This window comes from Penicillium odoratum, assembly GCF_028828045.1.
Source record: "Penicillium odoratum strain IBT 22623 chromosome Unknown utg000003l_segment0_segment0, whole genome shotgun sequence".
In the NCBI taxonomy this organism is placed as follows: domain Eukaryota; kingdom Fungi; phylum Ascomycota; class Eurotiomycetes; order Eurotiales; family Aspergillaceae; genus Penicillium; species Penicillium odoratum.
In genome coordinates this window covers 2,266,187-2,285,017 of record NW_026643145.1, presented here as the reverse complement: position 1 = coordinate 2,285,017, position 18,831 = coordinate 2,266,187, and the positions used below count along the sequence as shown (strand labels likewise).

Here is an 18,831-nt window from a genome sequence, read left to right as displayed (position 1 = left end):
CGGATTTATACGGTTTGTTGTAATAGGCTCATATTAGATAGAAATTAGTCTTTGTTCTAGTACTTTTTAGAAAAAGATCCTACTATTTGAGAGTAGATCATAGTTGAAAACTAGAAATTCTTTTTCTTTAAGACAGACTAGTAGCTAGCTTTAATATCACAATCATTTTTTCTTTCCTTCAAGAGGATCTTCTAATCTACGAATTGCAGTATTAGGGTTTATCTTTTATTTAACTACATAATTTAGTTCTATCTGTGCCCCTTACTGTAAGTAAGTTTCCATACAAGCTATTCACCCGGAATAAATTCATGAACAGATACGCTTGAACTTCAGTAATCTCACGTTTACACATAAACTCAGGCCTAATAGTCTACTCTATCATTTTAATGTATACAGACTCAGCTTGACAAAGTTCTTGTTTCAAAGACCGACTATAGTTGATTTCTTTCAACTATGCCATAATTACCAACATTGAAGTTATTCTCTCAGCGTAGATTTCGCATATTGATTTCTCATAGGATTTCCATTATCCATTTCTTAATGATGCCAGCTAGTGCCAGCCACCACCACCCCAACCACCACCCCAACCACGTCCCCATCCGCCACCGTATCCCCAGCCGGGGTGTCCCCATCCATAACCACCACCAGGTCCCCACCACTCAGCGTTCTGGCCAGCCTGACCAGTCTGAGACGTTTGAGCATTGTTCTGGGCCTCATCGGCTCGTCGCATCATCCCTGTAGCATGTATTACTAGGTGCAGCTCAGTATTGGGTGTTTCGGATCATTGAACTTGCCTGGCTCGGCCTCAGGCTGAGGAGCGGCCACTGCAGCGCCCACTAGGCCAATGAGGCTAAAAAAGATGCTATAATGCATGATTTGGTGGTGAATGACAGGGTATTCTTCACTGATGACTGTTAGCCTGCCTTTGAGTAGTAAAGAGAGACGTAGGGAAATCTTGCATTTGATTCAGTGATGGAAATACTGAAGCTTCTCGACTTTGTCTTTGATAAATCTCAGAGTAGAGGAGAAATTGGCCCCTTTTGTATCCTGTTCTCTTCATCGAACTCCTATGGTGATGAAGATCCACGTCATGACTGTAGATACCTAGTCCCTGTCCTTTCGCTTTGCTATTACTTGACATGTATCACCCATTTGTACTTTTTCTGTTTAACAAGTATGCCCTCTGCGATGACAGGGCCATGGATGATATGTCCAATTCAGACTCTAGACCACTTAAGACTATTCCTCTAGATCCGCAGTTTGGCATATACTAAACTTCGACAGCAACGGGAAAATTATCAGATAAAGTGTTTCCATCGCGGGAGCAGGACAATCGATGTAGACTTTCCGGTCATCTTTTGGGAACTTAAGGATAGCAACATCCCTGGAGAAATTTCTAGGCCTAATTCTCTGCTGTTACAGTGTCATATTGTGTTCATTGGATATATCCGTTATAATCGTGCTATTTGATATTTTGATGACTGCATGGTTGTCAAACCATGGAAAAATACCATTCTAATCTCTATTGTCAGGTAGCAGTATGCTAGACTAATGATGCTATCATTTTATCCAACCCTGCGAACAACACGAAGCCTAGACAAACTGCGTTTGTATAGGTAGATAGGTCGATAAAATTAGGTACCACACTTTGAAGAAAATAGGTATATTCGAAAAGCTATCTGAAACAAAAATGCAATATATTCAAACATTTAGATTAGCTTCCTGAGCAAATTAGCTGTAAACAAGGCAAGGAATTTCTTAAGCGGTCGAATATGTCTATTCTTTCATGAATGTAATTGAGCTTTGAGAGCAGCAGAGTAACGATAAATGAAATTTCAAACAAGGAATTCTCATATGATGCAATCCTGGCTAAGTCAACGCTGTTCAATTTTATTTGGAAGTCAAAATTTGATCCTTTATGACGCTCCAGGTTCTCTGATGTGAGAATTGACTTTTGCCTAGATCTTCGGGGGATATGCTCGGTTGTACAAGATCCATCCGTGGCCTCCGAATTTGAATCAAGATGAACTCCTTGGGATCTCAATTTGATGAGCAATTTTTTTCCCTGCAAGGTTACATACCAAAAATTCCCAGCAACACCCTGGGACCTCGTTCCATTGCGAATCAAAATGAACAAGGATAAGCCAGAAACCAAGTCATTCAGGAATGACTATTCAGAATTTTCAGAATACTTAGTGAGTTCTATGACTTTTAAAGCCCTATTGCTTAATAGAGCTGGTAATTGAGTGCTCTGTCATTCCATGACTTTTTCCATGTTTCTCTATGTACATCAAGTCTTTCATTAATTACACAGGGATTCTTAAAAAATAGCGAACGCATTTGGGGGACTTGCCACTCCTCCAACAACCTGATTATCAGTTAACCAATCATTCATCTTCCAACGAATAAGCGACTAGACATACCTTCAGGGGCATACTTGACAGGAAGAAATTATATCTCCCTGTAGCCTTGCAATGCGCCGAGAGCTTCTCCAAATCAAACATCTCACCAATCGGGGTACCCCATCCAGCCAAAACCCACTCATGAAGATTGAAGTTGGGGTCCGCATGGGCACCACGGATTGGAGCTCGTTCGAAACTAGGTGCATCTCCACCAACAGCAGCGAATTGATGTTCCCATAACCATCTAACCATTCCCTCGGTTGCTTCCACTCCGCTGAAGTCTGGATTTGGGCGATTTGGCATCTCAATCCGCTGCTGTTCGCTCAAATTGTTGTAGGCCGCGGTGAATCCGCTGCGGATCAATAGGATGTCACCCTGTCTGAATTCAAGCTTATGGTCTTTTACAACTTGCTTGAGGTTTTCTAGGGTAATTGCTTCGGACTGGAGTGCTGAGACTGAGACTGAGTTTGTTGCAGCCCAGTCGGCAAAATCTAGCAACACACCACGGCCAGTCATACCTCCGTGCTCAGCAACCGCTGTGAGAAAAATTTAGCATAAATACTGTTGTTGGCAGAGCGTTCTGTTACCATGAAGACCGATCACATCTGAAATCTCAATCTCATCCGTTGTATGTCCATTATAAAACTTCCGCATCTTTTGATTAGCTGTAATTGATAATCAGCCCAGTCCTCGTAGATATTTTCACTGGTCGAGTACCAACCGTAGTGTCTGAATCCATCCCATTGAGAAGATCCTTGACTATTAAATGTCAAGATGTCGTCATAAACACAGTTTGGATTCCTCAGCACAAGCTCTTGATTGAACGGATTTCGATTGAAGCTTGGATATGAAGGCATGCTGAGCGGCCAGTCCAGTGAAATTCGCACTCCCGTCTTGATCTCCTTCGCTGCCTCCACAATTACTTCCGGTGTGAGGAGATTCAGTGTTCCTAACTCATCGTTAGGTCCGAATCGTCCCCAGGCATTTCCTGGAGGGCCTTTAGGGTCCAAGGGGAGAGCTTCAAATGGTATTGTTTGAGTGTTGATTCCTGCCATGATGAATCTTATTAGATTGGAAGAAGAATAGATCGCTGGAATTCGGTTTCCTCTAATAAATCAGAGCCCTTCGGGGTATCTTTTCACCCGAATCACCCCTCACTCGGTGTTATTCCTCCAAAGCTCCACTTCCCCACAATTCGGATACATTTCCGCTCTACCTCCAAGCTTTATCCGCACATTCCTCCGATTCTAAAACTCCTATAAGATACCATGTCCAGGTCTTCGCACCTTGTATATCAATATGATATTTGCTTACCCATATGAGAGGGTTGCGTCGAAGCCGACTTCTGGAGCATCATGAATCTGCGACACCGCAGATGGGACGATCTTACATGGATAGGGCACACAAATCGAAGGAAGATACTACTACCAATGAATGATTCATGACCAAGCGTCCGAGTTTCACTGTTGTGGTCTCAATCCTATGCTTACTAAATTTGCGACTAGCGGTAAGACTAGGCAAAATGACACCTTTTGATAATCGGTGCCTGAGGCCTATCTACCCCTCTATTACTTGGGTACACCGCAGACTTTTGGGATATGCGTTCAAAACCTCCATCCTTTTTTCCCCTTCTCCTAACACTTCACTTTTTTTTCTCTTTCTGTTCTATTCCGCTATTTATGAATCTTTTGACCGCTTGATTAATACGGTACGAAAGAAGGTAAAATACTGGATAAGATACCGAGTAGGAGACTACGTAGGAGACTAAGTAGGAAAGTGAGTATGAGATATAGTAGGAGATACGGTCTAACACCTAAGTAGACACCGCGCAAAAAGCGCGGCGGAAAGCCTCTAGTAAAGAGATTACGCTCAACTATCACGGAGTTGAAGCATCTAGTCATTTTATTTTAAATTATTTCAATCGTCATGTCGTTTGATCCCTATTTACAGTGCTGAGCTCATCACTGGTCACTCCGAGTCAACTAGTTAAATCCCACATTTTTCGTTCTTTTCTTTCGTCAGTGATAACTCAGTTGTTGAATGTACTCTACAGTATAGGCGTAAGAGTTGCAAAATCTTGGCTTATCATTAGCTATATGAATCAATTATAGGTTTCTAATCTCAGAGAGTGCTATCCAGCTAGACTTATGAAGTAGGACTGTTTTTCTCACGGTGAATTACATCTCTTTGTTAAGAATCACACAAAGAAAGGATTTCCAGAGACAACCAAGACTGTCCCAGAAAGAAAACTACAAAAATTGTAGTACATTTATTCCTCAACATTTGGCCCCTTTCAAGGCTCTTTTGTGATTTATCGAACGACCCGGTGATCAATTTGTCTATTGATAAATCTATTCATCTCTCTATCCATCGTGATTTTGCCCAGTTCTAAGCAACTGCGCAGGTCTCTTTATTTTCAGTCATACATTACTCGACAAAGAACATCCACTCCATATCTAGGGCCTAGATAATTTCTTCAAAGAAAAGACCGACCAGAGCCCTCAAAGATGAATAAATACGTCAGTAAGGCAACGACGTCTCGCGGCTCTGCAAAGCCATCTCGAAAACAGCGCTGGACGCATTCAGACAGACAATCTATGAACGACTGGGCACAATTACCAAAAGGATGGAATATTGATGAGCCAGACCTCGATCCCCAGGATCTGGAGGCTCAGATCCAAAGATGCAAGGAAAGAATTAAAGACAACATCATGCCTTACATTTTCAGGATCAGATTAAAGGTCCTAGAAGAGGCGAAAGCTAATCGCGAGTGAGATACCCATCATCAAATCTACAAAATTTGTTGCTAATTATTTCAGTGCCATCATTGCTCCATATCAGGGACAAGGATTAAGTTGGGATGTCATCCAGCGACTAGAAAGTCTGAAAGCTCTCAGAGATGAGCTTATGGCAAATGGTGATGCCTTTGAAGAACTGCCTAATGTGGATGCCATTATCAGAGCTTATGAGTCTGGCGATTTGAAAATGGATGGTCAGATTACATACTGGTCCTATGGAAGAATTATCCACCGCTCGAATGCATTCGACTGGGATCAGTTCTCGAGAGTCAATCGCATGTATCAAGGTTTCAAGGCATTCTGGGTTGAGGTTAGTTACACACGCCGGATTGTTCAGCATGAAGGCTAATGATATCTAGCGAGGCGAACCAGGGCCATCATCTGTGAATTCATATAAAGCCATTTTCTCGGCAGATAACGATGGACAATATGTGGTACGTCTTCACTCTCAAAGCATCACATCTTCATTTTACTTATATTGTATTCAGGTCCCACTAGTCCTTAGACTGGGACAAGGCTTAATGGAAGATGAGGAAACAGCGAACACCGAGCCAGAAATTGAATTTGACTTTATCGACGACACCGGCTGCGGCCCACTGAGGATTTATGCCGACGATGTAGCCCTAATCCAAGGACCAAATGCTGCCAATGGAATCCAATGGCCCTGGCCACAGCTTATGGGGTACGAATCAATGAAGAGTGCGGACGGAACAGTCAGTTATATCCTCGCTATCATGGTCGAAGTCAATATGTACGATGCTCCGAAAGACCACTCGAATCGACAATTGATGATCCCGGCATGGGTCCCGGCGGTTGCTTTGGTCGATCCCGGGAAATCTATAGGTCCGGCTGGGCCTAATGAAAGGTTAAGTGGGCGTTGGATGAGGTATTCTCTCTTCACTGCGACAGCGCCAGGGCCTCATCAGAGTCTTTATATCAGCTCCACAAAGACAGGGTTGACGGAAAGGAATATGCTACCGAAAGTTGATGCAAAGGATATCAAGCCGATGAGGCCGCTACGCTCCAGGTATCTAGCTAGAATAAGCAGGACTCGGGGGAAGCCGAGGAAGATATATGCTAACCAAGTAGAAATGGGGCTATCAAGGGAAAGGAGGGACTTGAAGTACATAACTTTCAGCCATAAGACTTGATCAGCTGGGGATGAGGACGGTCTCTCCATAATGTAATTTGTTATTCAATAGAAATTCCAACATCAACATGATACATAGTATCAGGGTATATTCAACAGAAAGGTTGCATATGCAAAGTATGTACCATTTGAAGACAGAAGAAAGAGAACCCAAGGTTTTATAGAGTGAAATACGCAATAGTAGCGGCATATGTATCCAAGTTGTCACTCACAACCGCCAAGGAGGTACCATCCTGGACAATCATGTTCGTCGTACCCACTGTACTGAGGGTGTAGACCGTCAGACCAGTAGTAGAGCCTTCGACGCTGAAGATCTCACTCTGGCAATCCTCTGGTGTGGGGAATGTAGAGCAGTCGGTGCTGTAGTCATTGAAGAAGCTGTACAGACCAGCGCCGTAAATAAGAATGTTGTCGCTGTCAAGGACGCGTAGACCAAGAGCATCGCAGTTGCCAGAAAGACAAGTGCTGTAGTCAGGGTCGTTGAGAGTGTCGTTGGTAGGGTATGGGCCGTTGGCCGCATCAGGGTTCGGCTGATAGTATCTACGAGGTAAATCGTTATTAGAATGCTCGGTCATAATTCAGTTATGTTTACTTACGGTGTTTCAGTCTGAATGAAACCTGCCACAACCGAGCTGGCACCGGAGAACTGGTATTGGTAAAGGGAGTGGTGCTCAACCGCGGTTCCATAACTAGAACTTATAAGCAGAATTCAATCACGAGGAAGGGGTCGTACTCACAGCCAAATGTTGGTTCCTTCGACCAGCAGACCACGACCACTATACAGAGAGACCCGGGTGTTGGCTGGGTCATCAATGTCGTGGTCGGCTGTCCACAGCCAGTTATTCTCCATGTATACACCGCTTGCGGAGCTGGTAATGTGCATGGTCATGTACGCAACTTCGCAGGCTGCGGAAACGGCTGCAGAAGTAGGGCATTGAGCAACCTGTTGGTCAGAACCATCAAAACCACCAATACGGGCGTGTACATCCCACATTCCAGAGCCTGACTCGGCTTCCAGGTTCCATTCAATCAGAATAGCACCGGGTGTGGATCCCTGTGTGCTCACAATCATGTCGGACCATTCAATCGAGCCTGACTCTCCACTCTTGCCGACTTGAATCACCGGAATAGGAGCGGAAATGTCGGAGAAGACGCTTCCGCTCGCCATGATCACGGGGTAGGCCTCTCCAACAATGCGCAGGCCGGGCGGGAAGTAAAGTGTGTTGGTGACCTTGTATGTTCCTTGGTCAAAGAATACAATTGACCCGGTGGATGCAGCTGACGTCAGGGCCGATTGAATAGCCGTGGTATCATCGGTTGTGCCATCACCCTTAGCACCTGCACTTCTGATGCTCACAAAAGAAGAGGTCGGCGATGCCGAGTACTGGGGCTTCGTCTTGGTATAGTATCTGGTAGACCCACTTGCAAGCAGAGCAGATGGGCGCGTCGGCGCGGTAAATGTGCCCTGGAAGTTGGTAGGGCCATCAGGTGAGTACTTGTGGCCTTGGCCCCATGCGCTGATGGTGGTCGATCCCGATGATCCAGCAAGCACAGTACCGCTGGGTCCCTTCACGGCGACGGGAACGTCATCAAGAGCGATGTTTTCTAAGATAAGACTACCGTTGGACGAACTTGAGGTCTCCCACGCTGTGGTGATAAAGGTCGAGCAGTCAGAGATGCTGCTGTCGATGACGTTGACTGAGCCAACAAGCTGATCACCAGCACCACCATTGTTGATCGAAATTGCAGTGGTGCAGTTTGTGATGGTCAGACCCTGGTATGTCCAGCCCCAGTCCCAAATCTGAGAGATCGCAGTAACTGCATTGGAGATGACCATGTTGTGCATGGTAAATTGCTGGTTACCGATATTTGCGCCATAGAGGCCACCAGTGATGGTGATGTCAGTCAAGAAGCCGCCAGATCCTAGAAACAATCAGCTTGAGTTCAAAATAACCAAACAGTCATTTTACCATTTTCAATGAAAATGCCCTGGTGCTGGGTTCCTGAGGCAGAACTCATCACGATCTGAACATTCTGGATACTAGTGGCCTGTCCAACTGGCCAGTGGATACCTGTAGCAGCAGTTGCTGCTGCGATGGAAGTCAGATCCAATTTCAAATTCCGAATCTGCCTGAAGAACACGTTCGTTGAAGTCCAGCCCTGATTTCCACTGCTTTGGTATTGGTCCCCGTCGATTATGCCCAGACCTGTGAAACCAGAGGTAGCCTTGATCACCGGAATTGAGTTTGCATTGCCGATCAGTTGGGTGAAGTCATAATCGATGATGGAGGTCGAGACCAAGTAGGTTCCGGATGGGAAGTATACGATAGCGGGCGTAGTAGTGGATGTCTCTCCACTCGACGGGCCATAACGACCCCCGGAACTAATAGCAAGATTTATGGCTGCAGTGTCGTCCGTTACACCGTCACCTTTAAAATTGTGAGCAATTGCAGTCTCTTGGAGTACTTGTAGACTTTACCTTTGGCACCATAGTCCTTGACATTGCGGAAGACAGTATAGTTTGAGGGATCGGAGTTGAAAGCCGCGATACCCTGGTGCTTGATATCAGCCAGCCAGTATGAAGCATCTGTCGCGTCAAGAGACACGTCTATCGAGATCTCGATAGACGCGACGGGGCTTGGCACGCTGAAGCCAGCATGTGTTGGATGATACGGTGCATGGATTGATCGAGGATTAGTAGAGTCCTTGTGTAGCTTACCCACGTGCCGTGTGTCTACAACATGGGCATGGGCATATGCTAGCAAGGGAAGACAGGATATCAGTGAGGTAAAATGCATTTTGACACCAAGCCTTCGCTAAGGAGTGGAGGCGGGGCGGGTCAATGGTTGTGTACTCCGTACATGTAGAGGGGAATCGCTCGGTCTTATATCCACCTGGGACAATCTCATCAGCACTGGTTCGATGTGATGCACGCTACGCGCGTGTCAACACAGAGCCAGGGGGTGGACCTCCCAACACCTCCACATCATTCTTAGTCCATCGCGAGCCAGTCAAGGAATCCTACCCCGGAATACAACTCGACACGGGGGAATAGATTGCGAATGACCCTTAAATTAGACCCGGTCTGCCCCAATAGATTGAAATCCTTTGCCATTGTCTAAGAATCAGACTGTCACGCTGGTCGGGCCTCATGATCTGGGTCCGAAGATTTGAAAACCATGCCGATCCTGCCCCACTTAGGGATCATTCCCCTGTCGATACATTCGGTGGCCTATTAGAGTTGATAATGTAGACCAGACCATTTGGACTAGTCCAGCGGAGCTGATCGAAAAGCGGAAAGGAATGTGACTAGCTGCAGATTTTATTGCCGCCACAGTTGGGGATAATGCCACTCAGGGGTCATGCCGGGTTGCTTGTGTGTCACAGGGGTGAAGGTGAAGCTTTCAACTTGTTTTTTAACTCGTCAACCCTGGAAGATTGAAAATGATTCTTCTTGTTTTTTCTTTCCGTCCGGGGTGGGGTCAGCTGGGCCTTCCGGGAAAAAGAAGCTGATTATCTTCATCCCGATTGGAGAGCGATCACCCGCTAGAGGATTTGTGAAGATGTCCAGGTTTTCAGTTCTAGTGTATCAGAATGTATTAGTTGTTCTCTAAACCGAATTGGCTACTCAGCTATGACGCTTGTTTTCACCATGGTTTGAAAATGGCTTGCAAGCGCCCGTGGCTGAGCCTGACGAATCCATGTTCCATTTGCCGCGGAGATTTCTTGATCCCTATAATAATATGAGCTTGGAAAATAAAATGATGAAATTCGAAGCAAGTCGCTGGGCGTGATTTTTGAAAACAAAATGACCTTTGGCCTCTGTGGTATGTATCGACCCCGGGAGGTGTGCAGATGCGCGGGAGCACCACTCACCTGGGCAGATAGAGAAAAACTCCAACCCCTTTGAAAATTTCGGGTTTGTATGTTCAAGTTTCCAATTATGAGACATAAGTATATCGATCTTATAATTGCATCTAAGACCAGAGAGGTAAATGTTTTTCAAAATGTTTACGATATGCACATGTGCCAACATGAATATATATGTTGCATCAACATCTACATATCCAGCAGGAGAGTGCAAGGTAGGCATATTGGAGCCCATTGGGCTGCTGATAGATTGATGTAGTGCGAGGGAGATAGTAATTCAAAGGCTAAAGAATTGAATGACTTCATTAACTAAACATTTGAATAAAATAACTACCTAGTAGACAGTGTCCAAGGCTTGAAGATATGTAGAGTTAACAGGAACTGGCAGCGAGGTTATCAGTTTGAATCACATGCATGAAGACTGTATTTTCAGATACTTCAAGGCCCTACCAGTGGGTACTCCTAACTTCTGTCAGCATCTAATTTAACTCCATGGTTATCCTGATCAATCGAAGATCCAGTATACTGAGTCTCTGCAGTAAACAAATTGATTTGTTTGCCAAGAATCATAGTCAGCGGATATGGACACGTGACTTGAATTTTTCTGCCACCGAACTCTGAATGTTTCTACGACATCACGTACATGTATTTTTCCCCCAAGGTCACTTCTTCCCTTTCCACGTTAATCCACCCAGAGTAGCTTCTCTATCACCAAGAGAGCCTCTTCAAATTCCCCCCTCTTTGAATCTGGCTTTGGTGACCGTGGGAGTCAGCTTGCGCGACGGGTCGCGAACAAGGTCGTGTCAACCGGGACTTCGAGTCTATCCCTCATCCAACTTAGATCACATATCCCTCCATCGAGCTCCTCCGCTTTCCCCCATTCAACTTGTCATTCGGGTTTTCTTGCGAAGCCGTTGACTCCGAGATCCGCTTCCAACGAGATCATTCCTACGCGTAACGGATTTGTGCGGACCGCTATCGAGCGCGAGCGCAAACACAGACCGGTGCTCAGACATACATTGAAAATCGTCAAGCTCATAAAAGGCTAGGAAGACCTGTGAGGTCGTGTTGTGCATGTGCACAGCTGAACCGAGAGATCGTCGTCGATCTTAGAAAGGGTGCATCGATTTGCGACTCGCGACTGTACCTATTAATATTGGAATCTTGGGAAAAGATCTCAAAACATATTGCCGCAGATGTCCAAACGTACGGCGCAAGGTCCTCAGGGATCCAAAGAAGACGAGAACATTTTCGGTATGCATGGTACACCAGAGGACAAGCCACAGCGGGCAACGGCTGCGCAGCTGGCTAGCAGAAAGTAAGTTTGAACATTTCTATAATTTTGTGTTCATTAGTCCAGTCTTATTATTTGGATGTGAGAATGGTTGGCTTGAAGGAGCGAGTTAATATCAGGTGATGAACCGATGTTGAAGTATTGAAGATGCTTAATATGGCGACGCACCGATCCAGTGGTACAACTGTTGCTTGTTGACACTGCTGGATGTTTACACACATCGCCCAGCGTCATTCACGTCACCTAACTGCACATCACTTGAATTCTCGACCTTCTTCCTCTTCCTCCCCTCTTCCTATTCCTCTCACCCTTCCACCTGTTCCCCACCCTACCTTTTTGTTCATACCATGGTCAAGATGACGCTTCCGAAATTTGGGGTCCAAGCCTTCTACGAGAAGCAAAGATTTACCAGCCCTCAAACCCCGGAACCAAACAAAAAGAGAAAGGCAGAGCCCACTAACACCAATAACCGTAGGATAAAGGACGTGCGGAAACGTCCTCGTGCCGCGACTCCTGCTGGCGCTTCTCAACAAGCAGGCACCGCTTTCTCGTCCCTGTCCACCGCCCCTTCATTTCCATCTTCTGGATTCAGTGCTCCCCCAGTCCAGTCAAATGGCTTCAATTTCGGCCAAACCCAAAGCCAGAGCTTTCCAGGCGCCAGCTCAACCCCCTCGCAGCCTAACCAATCCAACACCACTCCGTTCTCTTTCGGCAGTGGCAGCCAGCCAGGCTTCAGTTTTTCTGGTTTCGGTGGCTCTAGTTCTGCTGCTGCGACTAACCCCTTTGCTACCACTTCTTTTACTGCTGGGAACTCTACCCCCTCTCAACAACAAAACACACCTTTCTCTTTCGGCGGCTTTGGAGGCAACCAGTCCACCCCCCAACAACAATCCTTCTCTTCCGGTCCGTTTGGAGCCCAGACCCCGAGCACACCTAACGGGGCTGGCCTGTTCGGACAGCCGGCCAATAACACCGGCGCGAACTCTGCTGCAGACTCGATGCAAACCTCGCCTGATGCAAAGCCCAAGACTCTAGCTGGGAATACTTCACCCACAATGCCTCCTTTGCCTTCTTCTCTGAATCGCAGCTTGTTTGGTGACTCGGGAGCTTCGGATAGCTTATCTTCCAAGCCAGCTACACCGGCGGGCAACATATTTTCTGGAATAGGCGCTTCATCGACTGCTTCCGCATCCAACCCATTCACATTTACTTCTACTCCCAAGCCTGCCGAGCCGGAGAAAGTAAATGGAACCCAAAAAGCACCTCTATTTGGTGCTGCTACCCCATCGACTTCACAAGCAGGAGCCAATCCTGCTCCATCCGCAACCCCCAGTCTCTTCGCCGCAAAGCCGGCCGCACCGGCCAGCAATCCGTTCGCCGGGTTAAGCGCTTCCTCGACCGCAGAGAAGCCCCCCGCGTCTAACCCATTTGCATTCACTTCTACTCCCAAGCCTGCGGAGCCGGAGAAAACAAATGTGGACCAAAAAGCACCTTTCTTTGGTGCTGCTACCCCATCGGCTTCACAAGCCGGAGTCAATTCTACCCCATCCGCAACCCCCAGTCTCTTCTCCGTAAAGCCGGCCGCACCGGCCAGCAATCCGTTCGCCGGGATAAGCGCCTCCTCGACTGCCTCGACTGCAGAGAAGCCCCAGGCGTCCAGCCCATTCACATTTACTTCTACTCCCAAGCCTGCCGAGCCGGAGAAAGTGAATGGAGCCCAAAAAGCACCTCTATTTGGTGCTGCTACCCCATCGGCTTCACAAGCAGAAGTCAAATCTACTCCATCCGCAACCCCCAGTCTCTTCGCCGCAAAGCCGGCCGCACCGGCCAGCAATCCGTTCGCCGGGTTAAGCGCTTCCTCGACCGCAGAGAAGCCCCCCGCGTCCAATCCATTCGCATTTACTTCTACTCCCAAGCCTGCGGAGCCGGAGAAAGTGAATGGAGCTCAAAAAGCACCTCTCTTTGGTGCTGCTACCCCATCAGCTTCACAAGCAGAAGTCAAATCTACTCCATCCGCAACCCCCAGTCTCTTCGCCGCAAAGCCGGCCGCACCGGCCAGCAATCCGTTCGCCGGGTTAAGCGCTTCCTCGACCGCAGAGAAGCCCCCCGCGTCTAACCCATTTGCATTTACTTCTACTCCCAAGCCTGCGGAGCCGGAGAAAGTCAATACTGCCCCATCTCCAGCTTCCAGTCTCTTCGCGACGAAGCCAGCCGAGAAGCCAGCCGACCGCACATCTCCCACTCCGAATGACATGGGGGCTCAGATTCCAATCCCTAAGTTTGGCGAGATGACTCAGGAGCTCCAAGACAAGGCCATTATCCTCTGGAAAATCCGAACCTTGGACATATTCTTCCAGGAACAAATCGCCAAGTCAAAGCCGGGAGAAGAATTGTTCGACAATATTATTTTGCATTACATGAAAGCACGCGCGTCCTTTGGCTATCCAGTCAAAAGACGTAATCAGCTTTCCAATGGTGCTGAGGAAACTCCCACCCAGAATGGTCAACTCGCACAGCCCAATAGTGAAAACGGTTCCGCTACGGCTAATATGTTTGCAAAATCGTTCTCTTCGCCAGGACCCGTTGCCCCCCAGTTCGGGAATGACTCCCCAGCTCCCGCCGCTCCCAAGTTTGGGAATGGCTCCCCAGCTCCCGCTGCTCCCAAGTTTGGAAATGGCTCCCCAGCTCCTGCTGCTCCCAAGTTTGGAGATGGTTCCTCGACTCCCGCCGCTCCCAAGTTTGGAGATGGTTCCTCGACTCCCGCCGCTCCCAAGTTTGGAAATGGCTCCCCAGCTCCTGCTGCTCCCAAGTTTGGGGATGGTTCCTCGACTCCCGCTGCTCCCCAGTTTGGAACTGGCTCCCCAGCTCCTGCTGCTCCCAAGTTTGGAAATGGCTCCCCGGCTCCTGCTGCTCCTAAATTTGGAAATGGCTCTGCTTCTTCTGTACCTAAGTTCGGCAGTGGAACCTCTGGCCCTGTCGACTTCATGGCACAGTTCAAGAAGACAGCCGAAAGCACCGAGGCCAAGGAGAAGGCCAAGCGTAAGGCTGAGGAGTTCGACTCCGACGAAGACGACGAGGAAGAATGGGAACGTCGTGACGCTGAAAAGCAACGCGAGAAGCGTGCGAAGTTTGCGGCTGATGTTGCAAAAATCGATGCGGGCAAATCTGTCTGGATCCCAGGACAAGGCTTAAAGTCGGCTGATTCTGATAAGTCAGCTACCCCTACTCCTGCCGACAAGCCCTCCCCTCCTGCGACATCTTCTCCCTCGATCTTCGAGTCATCTAGCCGCCCACTTTCTGACTCAGAAAATATTTTCGGTCGTATCTCTACACCACAGCCCGTCGAGGATGACAAGGACAGCGACGACTCTGATGCTGAGAACAAGCCTGCCTCTCCTAAGCGTCGCACTGGAGAAAAGGATACTGATCCCCTGTGTGATGCTAAGCGGGCCAAGTCCTCTGAGACCGCAGAGGTCACCAAGTCTAGCCTCGATACGCCCATCCCTGCACCGACTGCGGAGGCCGGACAAAGCCTCTTCTCTCGAATCCAATCCCCGGCGCCTCAGTCGGAGTCATCCTCATCACCCAAGCCAAACCCGTTCGGTGCCCTCAGCCAGGGCACCAGCTTATTCGGGAACTCTCCGGCTGATAAGACTTGGAAGCCTTCCGAGCCCATCAAATTTGGGGCCTCCAGCACAACCTCTACCCAAGCCCCAGAAAAAGTAGATGCAGAGGCCAATGATGATGAGACAGCACCTGGTGCCATCTTCAACCTGGCCGAAGACGCAGCTGAAACGGAGGGCGAAGAATGCGTTTTCAAGTGCCGTGCCCGTGCTTTCAAGCTTGGCACGGGCTGGGTCTCCCAGGGTACTGGATTCGCCAGCCTTCTCGTACATGAGAGTGGACGTGCACGCATCGTGCTCCGTGCAGATCCCAGTGGTTCTGTCATCCTGAACACCCTCCTCAAAAAGGACTACGACTACTCACTGACCAACAATTCTGTTCAATTCATGGTCCCTCAGGTTGATGGCCCGCTCGAGCATTGGGCTGTCCGTGTCAAGGCGGAGTCTGTGAAGGCCTTCCATGACAAAGTGAACGAAATCAAGTACTAGTGTGTCAACTAGATATTCCGGCATGAAATCTTTATCCATAGTTCGTTGTACTTTATCTTGTCCGAATTTATTACGGACACATCACAATTTAACCACATCTTTGCATAGTTATTTTGCTCTCTTACTTTCACCTAGACCTGTGCATCTAGGATAGGATGGCTTCCCATAGGAGTCCCAATCCACTGCCAAGCATTTCCCAGAGTAAGTCCCACGGGATTTCATGGCCCTCCTTTTGTTTTTGCCATATTTAATATGACGCTTCCTGAATTTGGAGAGCAAGGCTTATACGCCATGCAGCGTTTCTCTAGTCCGGAACCCTAACCGGACAAGAAGAGAAAGGCAACCAAACACCTGCCTGACAATAAGGGCAGATTCAAGGACGTGCAGAAACGTCCTGAGGTAAGAGCCAAACCCATTCAACAAAGCCAAACCCGTTCAACACCTAGAAGTTACCCTGAAGATCGCAGACTGTATTCTAAGCAGAATCGAAGCCATTACCACAGTAGTTTTGAGTCTTCCTTCGTAACAATCTGCTGCTTCTTGGGACATGACCAGATTGTGCAAGTGTTACAGAGCGCAGTTTGGATTGTAGAATAGCGCATGCTATAATATTCTCGGGAATAGTCCTCGGGAGTTGGGTCTACTGGTGTACAACAAGAACAAAAGCCAAGGTATGAAAAAAGTATTTTTATTTTGAAAAAGCCCCGACCGAACCCCAAGAGTAACATGGAATCATAGAAGCGAAGATAACGACAAGGTGGACCTCATTTACGCGTCATCGACGGTAGTGGTCTGCAGACCCTTGGGGTCCTTGACGTTGACAGCCTGGACGTGGGAGTACAGACGCTCAGCAGCACCCTCCTCGTCGTTACGCTTGCGGGAGATGCGAACGCGGAGACGGAAAGGAACACCCTTGATACCGGCCTCCCAGACCTTCTTGTTCAGCTGGGGGTCGAGGCGGACATCCTTGGTGCCCTGCGTAAAAAAAAGAATCGGTTAGAAATTTCGACCGCACGACATCTTCAGGAAGACAGAGGTTCGTTACTCACCATAGCGTGCTCGGCGAAAGCACGGATCTCCTTGATGGCACGAGGAGCGCGCTTCTTGAAGCTAACACCGTGGCACTATATTCCCGAAAAGAAGTTGTAATTAGTCTTCCGCCCGAATGCCATCGTGTAGAGACGAGCTCTGTGATGTTCTGGTTTCGGCCATATAGGTGGACTTCATCAAACTAATTCTTCTTTTTTCTGGTTCCTGTTTCCCGTCTATAGGGAAGAGGATGTCATCTGCAAAATTATATTTCAAATCTGCAGATGACAGGTTGTGTTAACACTGCGGTTGCCCACAGATCGCATTCCGAGGGGGCTAGCATGAGCTTCGAGTGGGGGTGGGAGAAAAGGAATTTTACATCCTAATCACCAATCCCATCACAAAGGCCCGCACAAGAACCCTCAAAATTCATTGAAGAATTCAAAAACCCGACTCCTTCAGGAGTGAGGTGTTCTCTGTCCATTTCCATATTTGTGCCTCCACAGTTCCTTCACAGGCTCGTCGTCGGAGGTAAAAGGTTTCGGGTTCAACATACTCTGCGGTGCAAGTTGATGGTGTACTCGCGCGACACCACGTCGGCAATGGCCGAGCGCTGCTTCTTTCCGGTCTGCTGGACGTTGGACATCTCTGAATGAATGTTAGAGGGGGTGGGAGAGGTGTAGTGGTGGAAAAAGACTGACTGTTGGGTTCGGCGTCGACTGTGGGCGGAAGTGGTCGATGAGTGGAAATTCACAATTTGTGATCTCGGATGAGTGTGGCTCGCTTAAGGCGGTGGGAGGACGATGATTGGTTGTGGGTCATGTGATATTGCGGGATTCGTTGATGCCATGAACTTCGGGTGTCGATGACCGATTTAGGTTTAGCTCGTCTTTTCCTTAGTAATCAGGCACAATGGTCTGCCAGCAAGCAGAGGAAATGTATTCATGAATTGTATTCAATCTCTAAATATGAAGTCTATTTATTGAGATCCCTCACCACTGACATCAGGGTAAAGGTCAAACCGACGCTGGGTGTAAATGGGAATGCTTGTGCGAATGTTCACGATCGCCTCATTGTCCAAGTCAGCATAAATAATAGTCTCCTTTTCCTCTGCCTCAGTCAAGATGTTGGCACTGGGGTCAGTAATCAAACTGTGCCCATATGCATGGTAACTCGCGTTCAGGTCCCGGGCAGGACTGCAGAGCGCCACATACGACTGATTATCCACTGCGCGCGCCCGGCCAAGTAAGGACCAGTGAAGTGGGCCGGTAGTTGTATTGAATGCACCGGGGTACACAAGCAAGAAGGCGCCCTTGCGGGCAGCGATCATAGCAGCCTCGGGGAACCGGATATCGTAGCAGATAGCCAGACCAATCTTTCCATATTCCGGGAGATCAATCACGGTCAATTGATTACCCGGGGACAGCACATCGCTCTCCTTGAACGCGATCTTGCCTGGGATATCGATATCGAACAGGTGTGTCTTGCGGTGGGTGCCGATTAATGAGCCTGTTGGCGAGAATACCAGGGAGGTGTTGTAGTATTTCTTGGTGGACTCTTCGAGCTCAGGGATACTGCCACCGACCAAGTATGCGTTCGCCTCAGCGGCGATGGCCGATAGCGCGTGGAATGTGGGTGATTGTTCTTTCGTCGGAGGAGAGGGTTGGAGTGTCTCGGCGTACTTTGGGAAGAATTGTGTGCCGTAGGGAGAGTTGAAGCATTCTGGGAGCACAATCAAGCGGGCGCCGCCTTGTGCAGCCTCGAGGACCTTGCTCCGGGCATGCGAGAGGTTGATGGCCTTGTCCGCGCCTTGAACAGGTTAGCCATGGAGATGAAGTTTGGAGAAGTATACATACCAGATGCAAGCTGCACCAGGGCGAGCTTCAAGGGCTTTTTCAAAAAGGTAGCCATTATGTTGATGGAGGGTGAGTTGGAGGGGAGAAGACGGGGAATCCTCCGAACTGCGGGGAGTACCGCGACAGATAAGGTACGACATCAAGGGATCACCAGATAAGGTAGATACCTAGACGAGAAATTTCCATACATCCTAATATACGCTGCCGAGGTCTATTGATCTGTTTACGAATTATTTTCATTATATATGTATAGTTGAATCTGACGAAATGGTGGTGTTTTTATTGGCCCATGTCTAGGTGCCTAGATGTACAGATTATAT

The 18,831-nt window shown here is 48.1% G+C and overlaps 7 protein-coding genes across 7 annotated transcripts; 2 read left to right on the top strand and 5 right to left on the bottom strand.

Annotated features, from left to right (window-relative positions):
- Positions 1-550: 550 nt before the first annotated feature.
- Positions 551-730, bottom strand: N7520_004106 (uncharacterized protein; the record flags this gene model as incomplete). Its single annotated transcript, XM_057138041.1, has 1 exon — positions 551-730. One exon carries the CDS (start codon positions 728-730, stop codon positions 551-553), a length of 180 nt encoding a protein of 59 aa, XP_056998506.1.
- Positions 731-2,320: 1,590 nt separating this feature from the next.
- N7520_004105 (cyclase family protein) lies at positions 2,321-3,457 on the bottom strand (the record flags this gene model as incomplete). Its single annotated transcript, XM_057138040.1, has 4 exons — positions 2,321-2,368; positions 2,424-2,938; positions 2,990-3,067; positions 3,124-3,457. The coding sequence occupies 4 exons, from the start codon at positions 3,455-3,457 to the stop codon at positions 2,321-2,323; spliced, it is 975 nt and encodes a 324-aa protein (XP_056998505.1).
- A 1,452-nt stretch (positions 3,458-4,909) lies between these two features.
- On the top strand, positions 4,910-6,344 carry N7520_004104 (uncharacterized protein; the record flags this gene model as incomplete). The annotated part of the gene is made up of 5 exons (XM_057138039.1): positions 4,910-5,172; positions 5,222-5,510; positions 5,560-5,634; positions 5,689-6,227; positions 6,290-6,344. The coding sequence occupies 5 exons, from the start codon at positions 4,910-4,912 to the stop codon at positions 6,342-6,344; spliced, it is 1,221 nt and encodes a 406-aa protein (XP_056998504.1).
- A 164-nt stretch (positions 6,345-6,508) lies between these two features.
- On the bottom strand, positions 6,509-9,148 carry N7520_004103 (glycoside hydrolase family 55 protein; the record flags this gene model as incomplete). The annotated part of the gene is made up of 5 exons (XM_057138038.1): positions 6,509-6,890; positions 6,947-7,039; positions 7,088-8,273; positions 8,321-8,779; positions 8,830-9,148. The coding sequence occupies 5 exons, from the start codon at positions 9,146-9,148 to the stop codon at positions 6,509-6,511; spliced, it is 2,439 nt and encodes an 812-aa protein (XP_056998503.1).
- Positions 9,149-11,870: 2,722 nt separating this feature from the next.
- On the top strand, positions 11,871-15,626 carry N7520_004102 (uncharacterized protein; the record flags this gene model as incomplete). The annotated part of the gene is made up of 1 exon (XM_057138037.1): positions 11,871-15,626. One exon carries the CDS (start codon positions 11,871-11,873, stop codon positions 15,624-15,626), a length of 3,756 nt encoding a protein of 1,251 aa, XP_056998502.1.
- A 768-nt stretch (positions 15,627-16,394) lies between these two features.
- N7520_004101 (60S ribosomal protein eL31) lies at positions 16,395-17,301 on the bottom strand (the record flags this gene model as incomplete). Its single annotated transcript, XM_057138036.1, has 3 exons — positions 16,395-16,601; positions 16,676-16,750; positions 17,212-17,301. The coding sequence occupies 3 exons, from the start codon at positions 17,299-17,301 to the stop codon at positions 16,395-16,397; spliced, it is 372 nt and encodes a 123-aa protein (XP_056998501.1).
- A 333-nt stretch (positions 17,302-17,634) lies between these two features.
- Positions 17,635-18,566, bottom strand: N7520_004100 (carbon-nitrogen hydrolase family protein; the record flags this gene model as incomplete). The annotated part of the gene is made up of 2 exons (XM_057138035.1): positions 17,635-18,464; positions 18,512-18,566. The coding sequence occupies 2 exons, from the start codon at positions 18,564-18,566 to the stop codon at positions 17,635-17,637; spliced, it is 885 nt and encodes a 294-aa protein (XP_056998500.1).
- Between the last annotated feature and the right edge of the window lie 265 nt (positions 18,567-18,831).